Source organism: Capra hircus, chromosome 19, assembly GCF_001704415.2.
Source record: "Capra hircus breed San Clemente chromosome 19, ASM170441v1, whole genome shotgun sequence".
Classification (NCBI taxonomy): Eukaryota; Metazoa; Chordata; class Mammalia; order Artiodactyla; family Bovidae; genus Capra; species Capra hircus.
Genome location: NC_030826.1, coordinates 52529954 through 52554064, shown reverse-complemented (window position 1 = coordinate 52554064; position 24111 = coordinate 52529954). Strand labels below are relative to the sequence as shown.

Sequence of the window (24111 nt, the reverse complement as noted above, 5' to 3'; positions counted from 1 at the left end):
TCATCTGATTTTAGTTTTATTTTTTGTCATCTTTTTACGTGTAAATTGTCTTGTTCAGAGGCTCAGTGATCTCACTCACCCCCCACCCACCCAGCGGAAAAATTCTTTATGCCTCTATTTATGTACTCATTTCAATATTCCTGATCTATACACGATCTCTTTTTTGACTCGCTTTTGAACTGGTTATAACACCTGTCTGAATAACAGTAGGACAGTCTTTAACACTTGTCCATATTTATATTTGAATGAGAATTATGATTTCACTTTTCCCAGAAAATTATCTTTGAGACAGGGGTTAAGCAAACTGAGTTCAGATATCACTTTCACAGTTCACTGACTTTGGGATCTTCAGGAGATTGCTCACCTGAAAAAGAACTCACACAAAGGGGTTTTCCGGCGCCCTGGGCTAAGACCCCGCCCATCCCCACGCCCACCGTGTCACCCCCGCCCCAGACCCCGCCCCCAGGCCTTCCTCCTCTACAAAGGCCGGGCGGCAGGTGCGCCAGCCCACAGAGCGAGCCGGGTGTCCAGCCTGAGCCTAGTAGGGGCGGGGCAATCGCGCAGAGAAGTCCTCATTGGCCGGCGGGAGGTGGCGGTGGCGGGTCTAGGCCTGCGATTGGCCGGTGGCCGGCGGGTGGCGCGGACAGGGCAACGTCATGGAAGCGGCAGGGACAGGGACCCGGACGGCGGCGCGGCGGCAGGAGCGGCGGATGCGGGCGCCCACGACCTTGGAGAAGCAGCGGGATCAGCGGCCGGCAGGGCGGCTGACCCGGAGGAGGTGGGTAAGAGGTCGGCGGGAGAATTCTGCGGATCGATCCGGCAGCCGGGCAGTGGGCCGCAGTCCTTGGGCGCCTGGCCTTGGCCAAGGGAGGCCCTGGGCGCAGGACAGCGATCTCCGGCCCCCACGCTCACTGTTGGCGGCGGGTTCTATCCATCGTCCCGCCCGCCCCGCACAGCAGCAGGCACGGACAGAGTCTCGGAGCCTGGGTGCGACCCCAGCAGCGGGCGCGTCTGGGAATCCTGGCGCCCTGACTAGAAGCTCCGACATCCTCATCTAAGAAATGGGTTGACCATGCCTCCCTCCCCTGGCCTTGGGTCTGCAGAGAGATTTTAATTGCTCAGTGCAGACCAGTGGGTGTAATTAGGATTATTAGTGTCCATGCTGGGGAGGACAGGCAGGGTGCCTGGCGTGGGACATCTGAACTGGTCTTTGAGGAGGTGGAGGACTTCCGTAGGTGGAGACTGGAGAGAAGGGTGTTCTAGTGTGAGGGAACAGAATGGGCAAAGGCATGTTTCCATAGTTTGCATTAAAAAATGTAAACCAGAGGACGTCTCCCCCTGCACGTCTTCATGGGGTCTGGTCCCTTTGCTTCTACAGGTTCTTTTTCTTTACCCTTTTATTTAAAAACAAACAAACAATTCAACTCCTTCTTTGCTTAGAATTGAAGAGGATCAAGAAGAAGCAGTCTTTCGAGAAGTGGTCAGTTTTACCGCAGACCCTTTGCCAGGTGAGAAGGACCGAGGCTCTGAACACTGGGTCTGTGTTCACTCTGGGGCTTCTGGGCAGGGCTGCCCCTTCCCCATTTCAAGTTCTCTATTATGAATTCCATAATTTCCACTGATTCCTCACTGTTTCCCTCCTCTGATCAGTTAGATATTATGACAAGGACACCACCAGACCCATCAGCTTTTACTTGTCTTCCCTGGAGGAACTCTTGGCGTGGACACCTGATGCGGAGGATGGCTTTAATGTGGCCTCGGGGCCCCCTGAGTGTCGGCAGCCCCCTCTGAGCAGCCAGAGGCCCCGAACTTTGATGTGCCATGACATGATGGGCGGGTACCTGGATGACAAGTGAGGACATTGCGAGCACATGGCCTGGTGTGACGGGATGGAGGGGAGGGGCTGTGCCCGGTGGTGGAAGGAGCACTGGATGTGGAGTCAGGAGTCAGCCAGCCCACCCTGCCACCTACTGGGAGAGGAACTCAGGCTTCAGCCTTTCATCTGTAAGAAGAGGAGGATGGGTTAGGGGATAGCTTATGCCTCCTTCAGCCCTGAAACTGTCTGATTCTGTGGACTGCCTGCACCTGAAGTCAGGGAGGCTGGAGAAAGCACCGTCGCAGGGACCTTCTTCAGACCACCTGGCCCAGTAACTTGGTCCTTCTGCTGATTTCTTCCTTTCACCCTCCTCAGCTCTATTCCATCTTGGCCCCCTGGTTCTGGAATCATTCCATTCCCTCCCCCACCCCACCCCAGCTGGGGGCATTTCTTCCCAAGATCCTGCAGGGTCAGCTTAGAGATCTTGTTGTTTAGTCGCTAGGTTGTGTCTGACTCTTTGCGACCCCATAAACTGTAGCCCCTTAGGCTCCTCTGTCCATGGGATTTCTCAGGCAAAAATACTGGAATGGGTTGCCATCCTCCTCCAGAGGATCTTTCTGACCCAGGGATAGAACCCAGGTCTCCTGGATAGGCAGGTGGATTCTTTACCACTGAGTCACCAGGGAAACCATTAGAGATCTTTAAACATCCATAAAACAAGCTTGGACATCATAATTGATGGGAAGCCTTGAGTCGGAGCTGGCCATTAAGGTATAGAAGTGGGTGATGAAGCCGCTCATGTGGTTGTCAACCCCAACCATACCTGTAAGCCGGCTGTGTCCTAGGGAACTGCAGATGTTGGAATAGAGCAGAGCCCCGGGCACCTGGAGGTCTGCGTGAGCTCCTCCAGGTCTCTTTTCTTGTGTTCTGTCTGTTCATTGAGGCTAAACATGCTCGGTATTTCGGATCTGATAGCAAGTGCCTGTTGGGCCTGGTGAAAATGCTTCCCTTAAGACTAACCCTCTCAGGACTTCCCTGGTGGTCTAGTGGTTAAGAATCCACCTTCTGATGCAGAGGGTGCAGGTTCGACCCCTGGTCGGGGAACTAAGATCCCACATGTTGTGGGGCAGCTAAGCCCACATGTCACAGCTACTGAGCCCATGTGCTCTGGGGCTCACACTACAACTAGAGAGCCCAAGGATCCCACCTGCTACAACTAAGACCCGACACAGCAAAAAAAAAAAAAAGAACAACATTAACCCTTTTGACATCCGGGCTGTGACCTGGTGCTGCTTCTGAGCCCAGTCACTAGGCAGGGCCTAGCGCACAACAACCTTTAGCACCCACTAGATGGAACTAAAGGGAGTCTTCACTCGCGTCGCCCTCTCCTTTCACCTTGGGGGCGCCACGTCCTCTTCTGTTTCTGGGTCCTGATTTTGTTCTCTTTCTTCACCCAGGTTCATCCAAGGCTCAGCCACACAGACTCCCTACTCCTTTTATCACTGGCAGTACATCGACATCTTTGTGTACTTCAGCCATCACGTGGTCACCATCCCCCCAGTAGGCTGGACCAACGCTGCCCACAGGCATGGGGTCTGTGTGCTGGGTAAGAGCCAAGGGCCCGCCTCCAACCCAGCCAGACTCGTTGGCACACCTGCCTGGGGCCCCAGTGATAAAAGGGCTTGGGCTTGGGGTGCTGTTGGGTGGGTAGACCTCCTTACCTGCCTTGATGAGTTAGGACAGGTGAAGGCAAACTTGTTCTGGAAAAAGGAAATATCCTCAGCTTTCCAGGCCCCTGAGTCATGTACTGGGGCTCCCAGAGAGGCAACAGCTACCACAGACAATAAACAAACAAATGGGCTTAACTGTGATCCTGTAAAACTGTTTTTGCAAGAAGAACTGGGGGCAGGATGTAGGATGTAGGTGGTCCACCCCTGGGGGAGGGGAGTGCTTCTCAAACTTTTCCCTGCATCTGAATAATTTATTGTCTAGTGCTGATTTTGGGGCCCTGCCCCCAGGGTATCTGGTTCATCTGATATCTGGGGACACTGGGAATTTGGAATGCTAACAATTTTTTTGCAGGTGACAGTGATGCTGTTTCTGCAGGAACCACACCCTGAGAACTGCTGGGTCAAAGGGGAAATGATCCCCTGGCCCGACCTCCCTTCTCTCCTGCCCCACAGGGACTTTCATCACTGAATGGAAAGATGGGGAGCGGCTCTGTGAGGCCTTCCTGGCTGGGGACGAGCGCTCTTACCGCGCGGTGGCCGATCAGCTGGTCCTAATCGCCCAGTTTTTCCGATTTGACGGCTGGCTGATCAACATTGAGAACTCTCTGAGTGTGAGCACGCCTGCCCCTGGTGCCCCAAGGGGACCCTCTGCCATGCCCCTCAGCCTCACCAGGCCGGGTCTCTGCTATTGCAGTGCTTCCTGCATCCCAGCTAGAGCTGGCTCCAACCTCCAGCCCCTCAGCCTCTTCACAGGGAGATGGGCATTCTCCAGCGTGATGTCCAGGAACCTTGCCTGGCTAAGCCTTGCTTCTCTGGTCCCTTCAAGGCGGTCCTGTCTTCCTCCTCTGTCTCTGCTCTGCTTGGGCCGCATGTGCGACTTCCTCTTCATGGTGCCCTCCCTTTTCATTGGGTTTTATCTTCTCTTGATTGCGGAGTCCATGTCCTTCCTGCTTCAGAAAGAAAGGAAAGTCGGACCTCTGGCTGCACCCTCTGCTTGGCAGCTGTGGGGCCGAGGGGCTTCCAGGACCAGGACCTGTTTGCCCCTGGGGTTAAGTGTCCTGTCTGTCCGGGGACCAGGGCGCTCCTCACGACAGGCCTCCCTGGGCCTCACGGAGGGTCTGTCTCCACCCCTCTCTCCAGCTGGCTGCCGTGGGGAATGTGCCCCACTTCCTCCGGTACTTGACCTCTCAGCTGCATCAGCAGGTTCCCGGGGGCCTGGTGCTCTGGTATGATAGCGTGGTGAGCAGCGGGCAGCTCAAATGGCAGGACGAGCTCAATGAGCAGAACAGGTGAGCCTGTAGGCGGGGTGCTGGGGTCCTGGGCCCCTGGGCAGGGCCGGGAGCTCCCTCTGCCTTCCGGAGGTGTCACCTACACAGCTGCCCTGGGGGAAAGCGAGGGAGAGGGCAGAGATGTTTGGTACCCTGACCAGCAGCAGACAGAATTAGCGCCTTGTCAGCCTGCCTGCGCCCAGGGTTACGGGCCACAGTTTGTGGTCTAGGTGCGGGCTCTTCGGCAGCAGACTCTGCTCGGTCCCAGAGGCAGGCAGCGTGCAGTCCGTGGGCCCAGCGGATGCAGGTGCTTGAGGGGAGAAGGCCTGGGCTTCACGACCCACCCGTGTCGCCCCCCAGAGTCTTCTTCGATTCCTGCGACGGTTTCTTCACCAACTATAACTGGCGGGAGGAGCATCTGGAGCGGATGCTGGGGCAGGCCGGGGAGCGCCTGGCGGATGTGTACGTGGGTGTGGACGTGTTCGCCCGTGGGAATGTCGTCGGGGGCCGGTTCGACACCGACAAGGTGGGTGGTGGCCTTTGAGGCCGGGAAGGTGGTGGCCGTGGTCTGGGTGCCTCATGTTCCTGTGGACCCCTCATTCCCACCTGCACCTCCCGGGAAAGAGAGGCAGCAATGGTCCTTCCCCAAGTGGGGACACCGAGGCCCCGAGAACACGCCGTGCCCTGAAATCCTAACTTTCAGCCCCTCTCTTCAGATGGTACGTTTTTTCCGTAGATGCTAATGGACAAAGCACCTGTTCCGACCATGGGTCTCACAGATAGCTCTCCTTCCTTCTGGACTCGGGGCTTTGGGGGGCACTGAGCTGGCCTTTTAGCGGATCATGTGGATGCGGGGGTGGGGTGGGGCGGGGCCAGAAGCCAGGGAGCGTATTTTGGCGTTTCCTTAGCTCAGGGCGAAGGACTGAGTTCACACACCCACAGTTTTGGGAACTGCTGGTTTGATTAACTAGTGAGGTTTTTCTGGCAAGGGAAGTCTTGTCGGCAGTGAGAAAAGAGGAAGAGGGGCCGCGGGGGGGCCGGCGCACCTGGTGTGGGATAAATAGGGAATCAGCCCGTCCCCAGGCTGTCAATCCTGCCCTTCCCAGGTGCCGCGGGGACGTTCTCAGCTCATTAATTAAGCTTTTAAGTGAATAAATTAATCCAATAACTGAAGATTTTCTCCGCCCCCCTGTGAGTCTGATAATAGAACGCGAAGTGTAGTGAGAGAGACTGTCTCCTGTGGGCGCCCCGCGTACAGACCCCTGCCCCTCGGATTTTTCCCTCCGCGCTTCCCCGCCGCCTCGCGCCCTCTTCTGGGCAGCTGCGGAACTTCAGGGATGAACCCTAAAGCCCCGGAGGTTGCCCCTTCCCTAAGCCCCTCATCCTGTGTGTGGACTGGTTGTTGGCACAGGGGCATCTCCCTGACTCCTGTCTCCCCAGTCGCTGGAGCTAATTCGGAAGCATGGGTTCTCGGCGGCCCTGTTTGCGCCTGGCTGGGTGTACGAGTGTTTGGAGAAGGGGGATTTCTTCCAGAACCAGGACAAGTGAGTCCCGGGCGTCCCACGGCCTGGGTGTGGCCAGTGGCAGGGAGGGCCTCTCTGGCCATGCTCGGTTGAGGGGTGGGGGTTAAGACAAGGCACAGGGCTCAGCTGCCCTGGCTGCTCCTGGGGGTCCTTGAGACCAATTATGCAGGCAGGATGAAAGCTGGGGACCCCAAGGGACCACTTCAAACAGACGCTCAGCGGGGGCTGAGGTCACTTGAGAAGGGGTGCAGGAAAGCTTAGGGTCATGAGAGCGAGTTCGGGGCGCTGCAGTGCCTTCTTGGGGACCTGAGCCTCCATGCGTTTCTCCGTAGGTTCTGGAGTTTGCTGGAACGCTACTTGGCCACACACAGCATCTGCTCCTTGCCCTTTGTCACTTCCTTCTGCCTGGGCATGGGGACTCGAAGAGTCTGCTATGGCCAGGTGTGTGGGTCCTGCACTGGGTGGCCGGGGGCCAGGGGCTTCCTGGACGTGGCTGCTTCTGGCTGAAGGGGCTGCCTTCTCTCCGGCCTTTGGGCCTCCCCTAGGACTGGTGGGAGGGGCATTGGGTGTGATAGCTCCATCCGCCCCCAGCGCCCCTCCACCTCTGCCTCACCCTTCAGGAGGAGGCAGTGGGACCCTGGTACCACCCGAGTGCCCAGGAGATCCAGCCCCTGTTTGGAGAGCACAGGCTGGAAGGGGATGGGCAGGGCTGGGTGAAGACGCACTGCTGCCTGGAGGACGCCTGGAACGGGGGCAGCTCTCTGCTCATCCGGGGGCTGATTCCGCCCAAGGTTGGAAACGTGGCTGTGAGGTAGGTGAGTGAGGGGGGCTGGGACCTGGGGCCCGTCAGCTGCCCCTGTCATCCTTGTCAGTTGCTAAAACTGGGCAGGTGGGCAGCAGAGGCCAGAAGGAGGACAAACTGGGATTTTGCTTTACTGTGTGAAGAACAAACATCCAGTTTACCGTTTTCACCGCTCCGAGTGTCCAGGAGAGTAGCATCAGCTGCCTGCACGCTGTTGCGTGCCTCTTCTGCTCAGCGGCCCGCCCTCCTCCCCGTCCTGGAGAGAGAAGTTGGCAGCCAGGACCTGGAGCAGCGCCCGCTTTCCAGCTGTCTCCCCACAGCCTCTCATCGCTGGACCTTTCTCCTCCTCCAGGTTATTCTCCCTGCAGGTCCCAGTGCCACCCAAGATCTTCCTGTCCCTGGTGTACAAGCTGGAAGGGACTTCGGCTGTGGGGGTGGCTTTGGAGCTCACCGCAGGGGATGTGGGCAGCTGTCACGTGGGAGGCATCTCGGTGCTGAGCGGTGAGTGGATGTGGTTGGCGCCTCCCTTCCTTATAGGCTTCTCCCTTCTCAGGGGGTGTCTCGGGGAGGAGGAGGCTAGGGGTGTGGAGGCAGCTGGGGTCCAGGTGCTGCTCTGAGCCGGGCCTGGATGGGGGGTCCGCCTCTGAGTGGGAGCCTCTGGGCCACAGAGGCCCTCTGGTGTGGGGTTGGACGTGTGGGCCCATGGCAGCTCTCCTGCCAGCAGTGCCCCAAGTGGGAGGAGGTCCTTGGGCCAGTCCTGGGCATCCATCCCTGAGCTTCCCTCCTCTCATCCCTGTTCTCCATTCCCCAAGGCCTCAGTCCATTGGGCTGAGTACCTAAGGCTACCAAGGTGTCTTGGGGGGCCCCGGCTCCCTGTTCAGTGACACCTCCCAGTGCAGTTTCCTTTGGACTCCCCTTCTTAAAGTTCTGTGTCTCTTCCTCCAGCAGAAACAAGCACAAGGCGAAGTCCCCGACCCCTCCGGGTGCCCCCAACCAAGCTGGCCAAATGGGTGGGCCGCTGTGGCCAGCAGCTCAGCGGGGGCTGGGTCCAGCGGTGAGTCCCCACCCTTTTCCTGTTGAGTCCTCAGCAGAGGACAGCCACACCATGGTGAGGACTGGAGAGTGAGGGGCCCTCCACTGGGAAACTGCAGTATTGCAAGGATGTAGGAGCCATGGGCCAGTCCTCCCGGGTTTCAGGCAGCTCAATGACACAAGCCCAGGATGCTTGCTGGGGAAGGTCACGATCACAGTCATGGCTTAAGTCCAGGCTTCCCACGGATCACAAGGTCCACTTTGGGATGGACCTCCCTGTGGCTCCGGGCTTCTGTGAGCAGCCAGTCTGCAGGTGCTGGGCTGAGGCCCCTTATGACTGGTCTCTCTCTGTCTCTCCCAGCTGCTACGAAGTGAATCTGCGGGGCTGCCTCCTGCAGGACCTCTTCGTTAGTTTCTCCCGGCCTCCGGGCAGCCAGAAGGAGGAGAACTTCATCTGTCGCCTTGGAGAGCTCCAGGTGAGGCATCCCAGGGACCTGGCTGGAAATTGGCCTAGGCATCTGTGCCCCTTGCAGACGAGGCCGGACACCCACCCGCCCCCTCCTCTGGCTCAGAGGGGAGCTGGGAAAGGGGTGCCAGGGCTGGGACTGTGCAGGGCCAGGCGCCCCTCAACCTTCTCTAGGCTCTTGGGCTGAGCTTAGCCTTGTCTCTTCTGCCAGGTGGTGGATGCCAACAGCCTGCTGACCCCGCTCCCCCAGGTGCAGGCCCTGACGGTCTCGCATGTGCGCTGGCAGCCGGCCGCCTCCGAGTGGGAGGGTGGCCCCGCCGGGCTGCGGCTCAGCTGTACTCTGCACTGGGCCTACCTCCTTCCCCGTGTCCGGTGCTTCCGGATCCACTGCTGCCGAGGATTGGAAGGTGGCTCCCCCAGCAGCGGGCCTTCGGAGCCGGGGAGGCCCAGGCTGCTGGGCCTGGCTTTTGTCAACCGGTATCGGATAGTGGGCCTGGCAGTGGCAGCTGCGGAGCCTGGCCAGGATGGCCGCGTGGAGTTCCTGGTGGAGCCTGTCCCCAAAGAGGGGTTCCTGGTGCCTCGGGCCGAGTGGGGCAGGGTGGCCATGCTCTACTCCATGCCCCACACGTGAGCGGACATTAAAGGAGAGTCTCCTATCTCAAGGCTAAAGGCTTCTTCTGCGCAGGGGCCTCACACGAGTGTTCAGGGAAGACCCGGATCCTGAGGGCTGGGCGAGAAGACCATGGGTGAGATGTCTGTGGCTCTTCATTCTTGGCATTGCAATAGGAAAGCTGAGAAGTCAGTTTGCTGAGTTGGTAATTTCCAGGGGTGAATGGACACCCCTCCTTGGTCTCAATTTCTCTCAATAGTATACTATACCAGGTACAAGTGAAAAGATTTGAGAACATTTAGCCTAGAAAATTCCATAAAGAGTATTGCCTAATAGGCTGAGAGACACTTATGCTGACAACGGTGACCTTTTATTCCTGTATTTGGAACAATTAGGAACGAGCTTCACTGTGGCAGGGGGGCCTCCGAGCAGGGCCCTGCGACGCTTCCTAGAGTGGGAATGAGATAGAGGGGTCGTGATGGGGGTGCAGAGCTGGGATTGGGGGGTGGTAGCACAGGAACAGCAGCCCCTGCAGGTGCTGGGAAGGGGTCCCCGGGGCGCCTTCTACCCCACCAGTGGGAGTCCTCAGCCAGGCTGTGCCAGGTCACACCAGTCCCCAGCCGGGCGGGCACATGGGCCAGACCCACCTGGTGACCCGGCTTCCCTGGCTTCCTGTTCTCCAGAGCCAGAGCCACTTCTGGAACATCCCCACTGGCCTTGGGTCCTGCTTCGTCTCTTCTGGGTTGTAGGTGGGAGCTAGTGAGCTTGGGCAGCAGGTGGCCGGGCAGCACCCAGGCAGGCCCTTTGGGCTGCACCCAGCAGCCCCCAGCCCTGTGTGGGGGCTCCAGGTCGCTGCCTGCCTCCACACCTTCCTGCTCAGCGGGTCCCTTGAGCAGGTGTTAGCCCGGAGCATCACGGCGTGGGGGCCGCAGCTCTCTCCACTGCGGTCCCTCCTGCCTCCTCTCTGCAGCCCCTCCCTCCGTCCTCTGCCCAAGCTGAGGCTGCCTAGCGGTTCTGCATAGGGACAAGGTGGGGGTCAGCGAGCCAGAGATAGCTCCTCCTGCCACACAGCTCCCCTTTGACACATGGGCTGCCGCGGTGGCTTCCTGGGAGGGATCTTGGCCCCACAGCCTGAGGGAACCCTGCTCCCCTCCCCTCTCCAGGCCCAGGTGGGCTCTGCTGTGGCCCTCTGATGAAGGCCGTTGGCCCCTCGTTCTTGGGGGTCTCTCACCTCCAGGCCCCACAGGCCAGCGATGGGGGTGTTACTTGCCTGTCCCCTTGTCCTCCCTTCTGTGCTACAAGATGTGGATGATACCAAGGGCCGGGACACTCTGGGGTGATCTCCCAGCTAGGAGGGTGGGCCTCCTATGCCAGCTCAGCAGACTTGATTTACGCTGCAGGGAAGGGAGAGGCCGCCAGGCGGCAGTGCAGCCACATTGCATCTGCCTTGGCCCTCGACTGGGAGAGGACAGAGTGGCTCGGTGGTAAAGAATTGACTGCCAAGCAGGAGACACAGGGCATATGGGTTTGACCCCTGGGTCGGGGAGATCCCCTGGAGAAGGAAATGGCAACCCACTCCAGTACTCTTGGCCTGATTTCTCTCTCAGACAGGAGGACAGGGGGGCTACGGTCCACGGGGTTGCTGAAGAGTCAAGACACTCAGACTTAGCCACTGAGCCTTCACACACAGGACACAGGAGTCTCCTTCTCGGCAGACAACGGCCTCTGTCTCAATGTGCCCTGCTTCCCAGGTGCGCACGTGCCCCTTTCACAGTCCCACGCAGGAACTCAGGTTCCAGGTCTCTCCTAACTGGGAACATTTAACTCTTCACGTCCCACACGTGTGGCCCAGCTCAGTCCCAGGGTGGGAAGAGGTTTGTTTGGGAGGGGGATGATGGGTCCGGCGGGCCAGGAAGACACCTCCAGTGTCTGACCCTGAATAGGCCTCCCAGCGCCCCTGGTTTTCCCAGGACTGTCGGGGTTGGGGAACCGCTCCCTTGACTTTTCCTGGAAGTGTTTTGAGCCTCTCCATTTTGAACTGGGGGTGAGGGCTCCCACCTGCCCCTGCCGCCCAGTCCCCAGGGATGGGGTTCGGGGTGGGGGGAACATAGCCAGGCACCCGGAAGTGGGCAGCACAGCTGTGATGCCCTGCCGCTCTTATTTCAGGAGCACTCCCCTTCCTTTTTTAAGTGCTGGTTTTCCGAATATTTTATGCAGAGAAGGAGGGAAAATTTATAGTGGCAATTATTTTCTCACAGTCTGGTGAGCAAGCAATTAGAGGTAAGGGGGTTTAGCAGAGCGTGGCATGCAGAGGGATCGCACAGCCCCAGCTCTCCTAGAGCACGGTCCCCAGTCCCACCGATGTAAAGGCTCGTATGCAGGAAAATTAATATGTCGGCATTTAAGCCCGTGCCCCTCTGGTGTGTGTAATCGCCCTGAAATAAATTATCTGGCGCTGTGAAAAATGAAGAGCGCAGGTCCTGGCGAGACATGGAGGGGGCAGTGTGGTTGGGTTTGGAGTCCGCCCCCCATCGCAGCCTCCAGCCCATGGCTTTCAGGCTGTTGGTTTGAATTCTGCTGCTTCTCCTCCCAGCTCGCCCTCCTCTCCCGGGGGTGGGTGGTGGAGGGTGGCGGCCACACTCCTCCGCCCCATCCGGCCAGGGTTGGGGGCTCACAGGGGTAGCGCACGGGGGGCTTACCTTTAAGCAGCTGTTCCTCGGGACCACGGCTGGCCCTGAGTGCAGCAGCCTCAACCGCCCAGCTGGCCCTCTCTCATCCCGGGGCGGGAGGCAGGCTGGGGACTGCCTGCGGTCAGGCCCCATCAGGGGCAGCAACTGCTGAGCGGTGGCCAGTTGCAGGGGAGGTGGGGTGGGGCTGCCACCTTAGACTCTGTCGCTAACTTCACAGACCTTACCCGAAGGCTAGGAGCCCTGCCTCCAGACTCCAGAGGCGGGATGGAGGAGAGGACGGGGGTGCTAGAATCTCTCCCAGAAGGGTCTTCTGACTCCCCCTGGCCATCTGGCTTCCTGGGAGAAAGAAGCTTCCTGTCCTGGTCCTCTGTGCCCTCTCCCCTCTGTGCCCAGGGGGCTGGCCAATCAAAAAGAGTTGTCCTGGTTTGAAGAAAAATCTTTATTAATAATCTTAATAATAATAATACGGTTGATTTAAATGGTCACACCTTGGAAGCATACAGAATGATAAGAAAGGAAGCCTGGGGCCTGGCTGCAGTCCTGGGGGTGGGGGGCGGGGGGCAGGAGGGCGCAGGGGTCGGGGGCAGTGGGGTGGAGCGGCTGCAAGAAAAGGGCCCAGAACAGCAGAGGGTAGAGGGGCCTGTACAGAGGACGAAGCCGGAGGCGGGGCGGGGCTATGTACACCGGGAATAGAAAAGGAGACTCATCTCAGTAGCTTCAGGAGCTGATGCTGAATATAAAGTGAGGTGGTTTTTTTTTTTTCACCTTTTAAGTTTCACGAGACAGTGGAGCCATGTTGGGAGCCTACATCTTTTGTTCTTTTCTGCTGCTTCCCCGACTCCAGCTCTCCCTGCCTGGCCAGGGGCTCCTCCCTGCTGCCCACTGTCTGCGGCCACCCTGGGACCTGATCTGGGAGCAGGGGAGAGGGCCACAGACCACCTAGGCCTTCCCCTACCCCCTTGCTCTCCCTGCTTGGACGTGCCGTCCAGACCCATAGGACCGTGACCCCAACCTCACCGTGCAGCCAGGCGCCGGCCAGCTCTGTCCCTCTGTTCCAGCTGCAGCGGTGAGGCTGGCCTTCCCTCCCCTGGGCCAGACCCAGGGCCTCCTCCAGAAAGGGAACCAGAAACCCACCAGTTCGAGCCAAGTCCTCAGCCTTCAGGCCCCCAACCCCTGGCTGGGCAGCCGGAGCCCCCTGATGTGGAGGGGCCCTGGGTGCCCTGGAGTTCTGGAAAGACATCAGCCCTTGGTGTTCGGTTTGGAGCCCAGGGCTGCTGCTGGTCGGTTGGACAGTCTCCGGTGCTGCCAACTCCTCCTCCTCAGGTTTGCAGGACACGGGTGTTGGTGGCGAGGCAGGAGGGGTAGCTGAGGCCCAGAGCGGAAGACACGGGTGGGGGGGTGACCGGACACAGCCGAAGCCCTGGGATGAGAAGCCAACCCCCTCCCCATGCCTGTCCCTCCGTTGGCACCGTCGGCAGCCAAGGTCAAGTCCTGCTGGCTGCTCTTCCTGCTCAGGGCTGCAGCCTCTCACCACTGGCCCCACGCTGCCCCGAGTGGGGCCCGGAAGGAAGACTTGGTAGAAAATGAGGTGCCCCCCACTTCTCCACCCCCCATCTTCCTGCAGACTTGCTCCCTCGCTGCGGTGGGTGCGGCGGCTCGCGGGCTCACGGACTCGGACGTGGTGGATGCTTCTCAGTTTGGTTGGTTGGTTTTGTTGCTTGGATCTGAACATCTTTTTTTTTTTTTTATTTTGTTTTTTGTTTTGTGATTTTTTTTGTGTGTGATTTTTTTGTTTTGTTTTTGCCCTTCATGGTCCAAGAAGGAAACGGCAGAAGCTTTCACTACAACAGAAACAGAAAGGCAGGACTTGCAGGTCACAGAAGCAACTGCCGGGCGTGCTATGGTGGGGAGGGGTGGCAGGATCTGGGGCCCTGGGTGCCAGGTGGGCGGGGGGAGGGCGCCCCACACCGGCCCCACTCCCCATCTCGCACAAGGGAATTGAATGCAGACCTCTGCCCTCCAGCAGGGAGAAGGGGAGGATAGGGTGGCGGAGATGGAAGAGCCACAGTGTACCCAGCTGGCAGAAGCTACTGGTGGACTCTGCTAAGCCCTGGGTGGGCAGGGCCTGGCTGCTCAGGGCAAATGAGGGCAGAGGTCAGGGCATGGTGGGTGGATGGCGCTGCACGGGCCATGTCGGGGGTCTGGAATGAGGCAGCTGAGAGGGTGTTCAGGCAGTGGAGGTGAGCTGGCTGGGTACCTCTAGAGGCCTGCCACCCCACCAACCGGAGACCATGTGCTGGTGGCTTACGCCCTGGCTAGCGGGGACCTGCACCCTCTAGCTGGCCGTCCATACCTCCGGAAGCCAGCTCTGGCACACAGGAGCCCAGGGCCTCCTTGGCCCGGCCACTTTCCCCTGTAACAGTGGCGACAGGGCCACACATGAAGCTTCCAGAAGCTCCCCCAGCCGTCTCAGCTTTACCTGCAGGCCCCAGAGCCCTGCAGCAGAGCTGAGCCCCGAGCTTCTCCAGACAGGAGGTGGGTGCTAACACTGTCCCGCCAGAGGGGCTGGATGGTGAGCACCACCTTTCCCTGCTCTCTCGCTCAGACTCCCCTTCCAGAAAGGTACCCGGAAAAGAACATTCCAAGCTTGGGGAAGGGAAGGCAGGGCTGCACTCAAATACAGACTGGGGTGCCAGGCAGGCAGGGACCCCGTCTCCAGTGTGGCTGGCTTGGAAAGACTCACGAGTGTGGGCAGTGGGGCAGACAGGCTAAGGGAAGGCCCCCGGGGCACTGCAGGGCTGGACCACTTTAAGACTCTTTCATTTCTTGTATAGAGGCTAAGGAACCCCTGAGGCTGGTGTGGCTCCCCCACGACTTGTGACAACTTCAGCAGGAAACATCAGTCAGATTTAATCAGAATTGTGAGTTTAGCTGAATGGGGACAAGGAGGGCAGAGACAGCTACTCCTGCAATTAGCTGGGTGAAGATCAGGAGTGACCATTGTCGAGGCTGGGAACCCACCAAGTGGGGCAGACAGACAAGAGCCCCTCGCCGCCTGAACCCCAGGGGCAGGAGCAGGGCTGTGGCCAGACTGGCTGGGGTGGCTTCCTGGGGAGGCTGGACTGGTGTCTTCCTTGGGGCCGGGTGGGGACAGGTGACAGGAGAGTGGGCATGGCTCTCTTGGGCTCTATTGCTAGTTCTTGAGAAGAGGTCTTCTAGTAGCCTAGCCCCTCCCACTCTGTGGGTCCTATACCTGAAATGGCTCAGGGCTGGGGGTGGGGTGGGGCACAACATCAACAGAGTCAAAATAGGAACCAAGGTTTCAGACATACAGGGGTGACCAGGGTCAAAGACACACACACCATCATGGGGGGAGACCAGCTGGCCGGAGGTAAAACCTATGGACTTAAAGAGTCGCGGAGGTCAGCGGCGCGTGTCGCTGACCGGGAGGGGCGCACTGTCCTCGGAGTGGCTGTGCCTGCTTTTGGACTGCTGGGTTTGGTGTGTACTAGGCAGTCAGAGTGAATGCTGTTAGGGGCTGGGCCTCTTGCTAGTAGGGGGTGAAGCGGCTGTACCCTCCTCGGCAGAGGCTAGCCTGCAACATCAAAGATGAAAAACAGCCAATCAGTACAGCCTTTCGGGAGGGGAGGGGGAAAGCAAAAAGAAAAAAGAAAAAAAAGAAAAACAAAAAGAGAAACAGCTAAATCCCCTCTTCTGCCCCCTCCCTTCCATTCTGCCTTGGGGAGAATTGCGCTGGTTGTCATGGCAGCCAGAGGGGCGCTGAGCCTATTTCCGATGTGGCTGGTGGTCTTGGGGTCAGAGAGGTGCTGGGGTCACCAGCCACGGAGCTTCTGGATAACGAGATCTGAGATGTCTTTTGGGCACTTTGTTGGCTCAGGCCTGACCCTTCCTTGCCTGCTTCCTCCATCTTCTGTCATCTGGGGGAGGTCAGAGCAAAAGCCCCGCCTCCTCCTTGTCCATCGGGGCTGCGGGGGGTGGGGGGCAGGCCTCAGCCCATCCAGGCACCGGAGAGGGGAGAGGGGCCTCTAGTCAGGCTTCCTGGGGCCTTGGCTCTATCAGGAAGGACTGTGTTTGCTGATCCAGCTCCAGGGGCCTTCTGGGGTCCCTGCGCCTCCTCCATCCAGCCGGGAGGACAGGCCTTTGGCACGCTCTCTCCCATGCCCCGGGGCTCCCCGGAGCCAGGGAACCCTACACAGGACCTCCTGCTCCACCCACCAGTTTCCCCAGAACGGAATGGCCAGTGACAGAGCAGAAAAGTTGGGGGGGTGGGAAAGAGAATCTTATAAAAATAAAAGAAAACATAGGAGGGAACCCTCTGTGAATTAACAAAAGCTTTTAGCTAACAGCTTTGCAGAGGGCCTGGCGATTCTGAAGCCAAGGAGCCTGCAAGCCAGTTTCGGGGCCTTCATCTGGGAGTGGGCCTGGGCCAGCACCCCCACCCAGAGGCCTGCGACCCATGGCTGCTTGGGATGTCTGAGGCTCGTTAAAAAATCAAAAAACGACAAAACAAAAATTGGGAGGGAGTAATCAAAAACAAGGGAGATGAAAAAAAAAATCCACATTGTCTCTGAAGCTCTTCCCTCTTTACCCTGCCCAAAACGTTTTCATCTTTGATGCTGGATGCCAAGCTAGTTAAAAACCGACATTAATACCCCATGGGGTTGGGGGGGTTGGGGTGGGGCTGGAAGGTAGGTGTTCACTGGAAGCAGATTTTGGGGGTACAGAGTGAGCTGGGCTGTATGTGTCAAGAGCTGGCCATACATACACACACACACAGACACACTGGCCCGTGCACCTCCGGGCCTCAGTAGGCCCGTCAGAAGTGCTCCTCCTCCGCCCCCTGCTGAAGCCCAGGGCAGAGGCCCCACCTCCCCAGGAGAGACCTGCAGGCCCAGCTGGGAGCCACGGAGGGGTCACGGAGCGGGGGCGTGGGTGATGTGAGGAAAGGTACAGCAAGGGGGTGACAACACAGAGGGACCGTGGCACGGACGCACCCACACGAGGGGAAGTGGGGGCCCTGCCTGCCTCTGGAGCCCCCGCCAGGAGGTTCTGTTGGGTTTTCCCAGTCCAGGGAATGGAAGGCCAGGATGCCCGGACTTTAGTTACAGGGCAAGCAAAGCGGGCCATACCAGAAGGTCTCCCAAACGACGTTACCGGGCAGCTGCCTGTCTGGGCAGGCCTGCCTCCCTCTGACTCCACGGAGCACAAGGGGCAAGTCCTGCCCAGCTCAGATCCAGGCCCCTGTCCTGCCAGGCACCAGGCTGAGGTCTGGGGCGTTTCCCTAAGGGCCTGCCCGCCCGCCCCAGCCCAGCTCGGGCCTCCTTACCATGGTTCCAATGCTGTAGGTCGCCGCGGGGCCGATGGTATGGTGGTAGGGGTCAGCAGCCGCGTAGACTCTGCCGTAACTGGGGAGGTGAGCACAGGGAGGGGGGTGGGGGGGCGACGGGGCAGGTGAGGGTCTCCCGCCTCCCTGGAGACAGCACCCCAAGGCCCCGCCCTCCCCTGCACACCCCCTCTTCCTCCTTCCTGCTGGTTTGGAGGGAACATAGCCGGCCACCCTCTGAACACGTCCAGCTAGTGCTGACCATGAGTGCTGGCCTGCTGTGCCCCAGACAAAGCCCAGAGGCCAGACGCTGAGGGTGCCGCCTGCCCCTGGAAGGGAGGGCCGAGGGGCCTTCAGGGCCGCTGGCAAGAGCAACAGCTGCCCTCCACAAAGTGCCCACTGGACACCCAGCTCTGGAGCCTGTACGCTTCCCCAAGCTGCAGTCAGTGGCCAACAGGCCGAGTGCCCACAGGGAAAGGCATCAAGGCAGCCCCTCACCCCAGGACAGACCTCAAAACAAGAGAGAACCCTCCTCGGGCCTCTGGATGTACTTGCAGCGGAGCACACGCTCTGCCCTTCTTTCTTGGGGCTGAAGGGTCTCAGGCCTGGGAGCACTGAAAAGGGTCAGAGGTGTCCTGGGCGGAAACCAAGGCTCCGGAGCTCAGGCTGGTGGGGAGGGGGTGGTTAGGCCTCCAGGGCTGGGCATCAGGGGAACTGTCTGCTACCCAGATGGGGGGGGTGGGTCCCAAGGCCTCCCGTGTTGTGAAGGCAGGAAGTGATTACAGAAGTTTGGGGCTTGCTGGCTTGGGGTCTCCAAGCCCATGTAGACTTGCTCTCCTTTGTCCAGACTCTTATGTTCCTCCAGGGGGAAGCACCCCCAGGCCCGGAGTGGTGGGTAAGGCTTCTTGTCTGTTGCAGCCCTGCCCTGTGACCCGTCCATCTTCTCCTCCCCATCCCACCCAGCTCTCCACCCCTCCTCAGGTACCTGTCACTGTAGGCGGCTGCAGCTGCTGCTGGCTGAGCGTATCTGTAGGCGGCATAGCCTCCCTGCAAGGTAAGGGTGGGGGGAACACAGCACACGGGCTTAGTGGGGCAAACACAGCCTTTCAGCCTTCACCTTGGGCAGGTGAGGGGTGGCTGGCGCACGCCTGAGGGCACCTGGCTTGTGGTCTAGTGCCATGGCTCAAAGTGGGGCACCTCCTTCCTTCCTTCCTTCATTCATGTGTCCATTTGTGCATTCAATACACATGGGTGGGCACCAATAATTATATGTCTGGCTGTGTTCAAAGCGTTGGCACACAGTAGATGTTCACAGACCTGCCACCAAGCCAGTGTACCGCCAACCTTGATGCTGATGGGCACAGAGAACCCATGGGTGACTCTGAGTGTTGGATGCTGGGATGGGTCAGGGGCAAAAGGCATTAATTCAGACCACATCTTAGCCCTGTTCAGTGGATGGCTGAATTACAGGTGACCACCACCCAGGATGGCAGTGGGGGATGGGGGTCGTCAGCAAGGGCTCTGAGCTAGAGGAAACAGCAAGTGATGCCCCGTGAAAGAAGAGAAAAGGCAGGACTCCATCCAGGGGTCTGCCCTGGAGCCCCTACCTCCCGGTCATTCTCTGAGCCTCTGCAACGGATCTGGGGTGCCCGCGGGGGCTCACTCAGTGACCCCAATGTGGTTAGGGATACAGGAGAACCACCCATGGCCCCCATCATACAACTGACACCTTGTGAAATGGAGAAGACACGCCTGGCTCGTCGTGCTGCGGGGAATCCTTTACTGCTGCCACCCTGAGCCGGGATAACCCAGGTTTAGCTGAGGCTGCCTTCCTGGGCTCCCAGGATGGGAGGGGCGGGGGGAGCGGGGCAGGGAGTGGGGTCACTGACTGTTCATTGAGACACATGAGACATCGGCTTCATCTACCCTCCCTCCCCCAGGGCTGCACTTACATAAATCTCAGCACCATAAAAGCCATCCTGATACACGACCCTGGAAGCAAACGGACAAGAAAGTGGTGGGAACGCTGGAGAGGTGGGGTAGGCCGGCTCCGGTGTCTGCTGAGGAGGGAGGGGGCAGGGTGCCAGCCCTGCCCATGGGACTGGCATTTTAACAAGCGTTTGCTCCAGTGCCCTGTTTTGGTATAACAATAGAGTAACACCCTTGCTGGTCAGCTCCTTTCTCCCACAAACCCAGGGGCCCATCGGCCCATCTTGCTTACTTACCCTCCCCCTGCTCCACCCCAGGCAGCTGTACCCCACTATTAGGGTCGGAGGGCCCCGGACCAGGGAGGGCTTAGAGAAGGCCCACTGAGCTCCGGGGCCGACCACGACCCATGAAAGCAATGGGCAAGGTGCCGGGGCTCTGAACGTCCCCCACATGCCAGTGACCCTGAGATCCCGGAGCAGGGTGGGGGTGGGGGTACTGATGTGGAGGCGACTGCAGTGTGACGGTTGGGGTTCAAGCCCCACCCCCCGCCCCCGCGGTTCTGGAAAGGCTGCCTAGCTCCCCTGGCTGCACCACGCCTCCCTCCCCACGCCCCCTGGGCCTTTCTCCAAGCCTCCCTCCCTGTGCCCGCCAGGTACTCACGCTCCATAAGTCGGGATGGGGGGCGGGGGCGGTGCAGCCCGGAACGTATTGTATACAGCCCGGCCCCGACCCCGTAGGTGCGCGCCCCTGTAGGCAACGGCTGTGCCGGTGGTGGGATAGGGGAACCCCGTCACTGCAAGAAAGGGGGCCGGAGAGGAGACCGTGTGAGAGGGACAGCTAAGAGGAGAGGAGGCGGGAGGGCTGGAAGCCTGACCACCGCTTCACCTGGCCACACCTCCTGTCCGGGCACGCCCCGCCCCGCCTCTGCCCGGCCACGCCTCTTGTCCGGGTACGCCCCTGGCCGCGTCCTCCCACGCAGGAAGATCTGAATACCCATCTAGGCCCTCCCCAAGCCCACGCCCCAGCTCCCAGCCTTTACCTGCATAGAATTCAGGTCCATAGACTGCCCCTACCACCGGATTTAGCTTCCAGCCTAGAAGAGAAGCAGAGAAACCCAATCACCATCTTCCCCATTCTCTCCCCACTTCACGTTATGTCTGGGAACCCTGGAGACTCCCGGATGGGCCCCACTGGGACAGTCCCTGGCTGTGGCGGCTGCAGAGAACAGGCAGGACCCCTCCTTCTGCAACCAGGGTAGACAGATGAGGCAGGAGCACAGACCCCAGGTCCCGCATAGGAGGCTGCAGCCTCACTGGCTGGGTGCCTTCTGCTCCCTAACAGGCATGCAGCCACTCCTGACCATCTGCCTAGTGTCTTGATTCTTTTCAAATTTTGGCCTTCCCCAGCCTGCCCCAGGCCTCCCCTTTCCTGGGACACTGGCCCCAGCAGTTTGGGGTCTGCATGTCTGCTGAAGAGCATTAAGAGGGAAAGTGGAATGTGTTATGCAAGCGTCTGTAGGTCGCAGCTGGGATAGGGGTGCTGGTGGTCTGGGTGCTTCGGTGCCTGACAGCCCAGTCTCCTGGGAGCTGTATCATGCAGGCGCCTGGCTGCCTTCCAGGAGGGTCAGAGGCTTCGGTAAAGGTGCCTGGCCTCGGCCATGGCGACTTACTCCACCTCCCGCCCATGTCTGTCCTGGGCTGGAGCTCCTAGAGGGCTCCCTTCCCCAGGGCTGAGTTTGCTCTCCTGTGTCTGTTTTTCCCCAAATCAGCCAATGGCAGGGCTGCTGAGGGAAGAGGTGGGAAGGCAGGGCTTTGGGATTGGGGATGAAAAGGACAGCTAGCATTCCCTTCACCACATGCCAGACTGTTCTAGACCCACCCAACAAGGAAGGTGTCACCCTCTCCCATCTTACAGATGAGCAAATAGAGGTTCACAGAGGCACGGCAGCCTCCAGTTACAGGGCTGGTGAGTGCAGTGTGCGTTAGTCGCTCAGTTGTGTCCAGCTCTTTTTCGACCCCATGGACTGTAGCCCACCAGGCTCCTCTGTCCATGGGATTCTCCAGGCAAGAATACTGGAGTGGATTGCTATTTCCTTCTCCAGGGGATCTTCCCAACCCAGGGATCGAACCCCGGTCTCCTGCATTGCAGGCAGATTCTTTACCATCTGAGCCCTCAGGAAAGCCCAAACCAGCTCAGACCATGCTCCTGGCCACTCCCTGGGCCCCAGCCTCTTCCTCTCTGCAGTGGGCTGGCTCCTCCTGGCTGGTCTTCCTCTCCCATCAGAGACCCAGGAGCAGGAGTGAAGGCCTGCTCCCACCTGAGGTCCCAGGGATGGAAACCAGTAGGCAGAAAAATCACCATCCCCAGGCGGTCAGGAAGTGAGGTTGGAGGGGGGGGTCCACCTGTTTGACCAGGCCCAGCCTCTGGCCCCTCAGCTCTTGGGGTCTTTGCAGCACTCCCTCCAGGTCCAGCTCCACGTCCCAGGGTCTGACAGCCCCACTGCTGGGCTGACAGCCGAGAAATGCCCAGGACAGAGTTTCCTGGCCTTGTTCCTCCCAGGGCGGCCTGTTCTCCACACTTTTTGTGAGACTGCTGTCCATCCCTGGTCCACCATCACATGACGTGCCTGAATGTTACTGTTGTGCTTCTGGAATCTTCTATAAATGCCAGGTCAGGAGGGAAGAAATAGTTCATCTTCTGAGAAGAACTCCAGTCCCAAGAACTGAGTCATCGTCTTTTTTTTTTTTTAATTCTGTATTTTTTTTTGGCTTCGCTAGGTCTTCATTGGGCTTCCCTTGTGGCTCAGCTGATAAAGCATCCTCCCTGCAATGAGGGAAAGACCTGGGGGTCAGGGAGATCCCATGGAGAAGGGAAGGCTACCCACTCTGGCCTGGAGAATTCCATGGACTGTATAGTTCATGGGGTCGCAAGGAGTCGGCCGCGGCCGAGTGGCTTTCACTTCGGGTCTTCATTGCCACGCCTGGCCTTCTTTCCTTGCGGGAGAGCGGGGGCTCCTCTCTAGCTGTGGTGTGCAGGCTTCTTGTTGCAGCGGCTTTCCCTGTGTGGAGCGTGGGCTCTAGGGCTTCGGCAGCTATGGCACGTCGGCTCAGTAGTTGTGGCTCTTGGGCTCCAGAGCACAGGCTCAGTAGTTATGCACGGGCTTAGTTGTCTTGTGGCATCTCCCTGAACCAGGGATCGAACCGGTATCCTCTGAATTGCAAGGTGGACTCAGCCACTGGACTACAGGGGAAGCTGGAACTGAGTCTTCTCAGTAAAAATCCAGAGTGGTGCAGAGTCCTTGAGCCACCTACCCCAGTCCAGCCCCCAGGTCCCATCCGGCACCTCCTCTGGTCCCTTCAGAGAGTCTGCACTTCTGCTTCGGATGGTCCTGGCACTTCCCTCTACCAGTTCTGGAATCCTGCATGCCTCTGGGACCCCAGATGACAGAGGCAGCCTGACAGCCACCTGGGGGGATCCTTTGTTTCTTTTGCAGATAGTAACACCCGGTCAAACCTGGAGAGTTTTGTTTCCTGAAGTGGAAACTTCTGCCCCTCTGACCGAACGGTGAATTTGAGTCCTCCAGAGCGTTAAGCAAAGTCAAGCCTTGGTCAGCAGAGCCCACGAGCTGGGCCTCGCAGCCACCTGTGATTGCCGCCAAAGTGGGCAGAGGTTTCTTCCTCTCTTCACTCTCTGTTGTTTAACTGGCTTCGGTTCTGTGCCCATCCGTGCCAAGGATGCAGTCACTGAGGGATGGATTCCCTCCTGAATCCCATGCTCCTTGGCACCCTCAGGTATGCCAGACAGCAGAGGGGTGTGGCTCTCAGGAGGGGCTGTGCAGCCCCCAGGGTCACCCTGACCCTGTAAACATGTCTACGGCTTCCCTTCCTGCACTGAGAACCAGGTCTCTAAAGTCACACCCAGTACAGGCCCAGCACAGGTGCAAAGCCTGGGAGCCTCCAGAGGTTTAGAAAGAATTTGAGCTTTGTTATCCTCAAAAAAGCACACATGTATACCTATGGCTGATTCACATTGATGTATGACCGAAACCAACACAATATTGTAAACCAATTATCCTTCAATTAAAAAAAAAAAAAACCAGGATGGGAGTGACAATAATCTCGTCTAAATGGAGTCTGGCCAGAGCCCCAGCCCTACTCCAGGAGGTCAGGTGAGGGGCCTGGGCTGGTGGGTCAGGTGGTAGGTCTGCCCACAGTCCTGGCACAGGCTTTCTGTGCTGGCCCGTCCCCTGATTCCATGCACATCTGATCAGACCGGGACAAGCGAGTCTTGGGGTGGCTTGGTCCACTCTTTCCTGCTGGGGATTGGGGGGTGGGAAGCAAAGCTGAAAGACCCATCCTGACGGAGCGAGGCTGCTGCTCCCTGGCAAGAGGTGCGAACTCAAAAAGGCTCCAACGAGGTGCCAGCTACATTCAAACCAGTTCCTTGCCCGGTGAAGTTAAGGCACAGGGTGGCCAGCCGAGAGCTGTCCTTCCACTGCTCCCAGCTGCCAGCATTTAGCATCGGCAGTTTCGTTTCAAAGACGGGTCACCTCTGCTTACAGTCAGGTCCAGGTAGGTATGGGCAAGGCCGCTTGGCTAACTGGGCCTCAACCTTTCAGTGTTTCAAAGGCCGGGGGTTGGGGGAAGGCGACTGTCCATCTGTCATCACACTCATTAAAATACTGAACACCTCTAGCCTGGGCTTCCCTCGGTGCTTAGAAAATAAGCAACAATCCAGGAAGTGGCCACCTTCCCCCTGCGCCTGAAGCCTGCCCTTGGCCTCTGGGTGCTGGACACCCCACGGGGATCTCACCAGCTGTGTGGGAAGAGGGTGGTCCCCAGTCTCCCTTGCCTCACCGACCCCCCCTTTGGACCACAGCAGAGCACGAGGGGGTGCTTAGC

At 59.0% G+C, this 24111-nt stretch overlaps 2 protein-coding genes and 1 long non-coding RNA gene across 13 annotated transcripts in view; 2 read left to right on the top strand and 1 right to left on the bottom strand.

Moving 5' to 3' along the window:
* Positions 524-9439, top strand: ENGASE (endo-beta-N-acetylglucosaminidase). Of its 3 annotated transcripts, none has more exons than XM_018063653.1 (14): positions 524-778; positions 1441-1508; positions 1651-1852; positions 3274-3422; positions 4000-4157; positions 4687-4835; positions 5175-5340; positions 6255-6358; positions 6670-6778; positions 6958-7148; positions 7492-7640; positions 8088-8193; positions 8533-8647; positions 8849-9439. In XM_018063653.1, exons 1-14 carry the CDS (start codon positions 657-659, stop codon positions 9266-9268), a joined length of 2208 nt encoding a protein of 735 aa, XP_017919142.1. In that variant the 5' UTR covers positions 524-656; the 3' UTR covers positions 9269-9439. The 3 variants fall into 3 exon arrangements, with proteins under 3 accessions (XP_017919142.1, XP_017919141.1, XP_017919143.1); XM_018063652.1 differs by having other exon boundaries at positions 8085-8193; XM_018063654.1 differs by lacking the exon at positions 524-778 and having other exon boundaries at positions 1655-1852; positions 8085-8193.
* The window catches only part of RBFOX3 (RNA binding protein, fox-1 homolog 3), a 432377-nt gene continuing 421525 nt past the window's right edge, over positions 13260-24111 (bottom strand). For 3 of the 9 annotated variants that reach the window (XM_018063655.1, XM_018063657.1, XM_018063656.1), the window contains 4 exons: positions 20250-20303; positions 19871-20003; positions 19234-19414; positions 17419-18328 (listed from right to left, as the gene is read on the bottom strand). In XM_018063655.1, the coding sequence (XP_017919144.1) occupies positions 17987-18328; positions 19234-19414; positions 19871-20003; positions 20250-20303 (710 nt within the window). In that variant the 3' untranslated portion in view covers positions 17419-17986. The other 6 variants (XM_018063661.1, XM_018063662.1, XM_018063660.1 and 3 more) reach the window with 5 other exon arrangements.
* Positions 18249-24016, top strand: LOC106503261. The gene is made up of 5 exons (XR_001296887.2): positions 18249-18335; positions 18967-19093; positions 19222-19315; positions 21125-21175; positions 22704-24016. It is a non-coding gene; the product is annotated as an uncharacterized LOC106503261 (long non-coding RNA).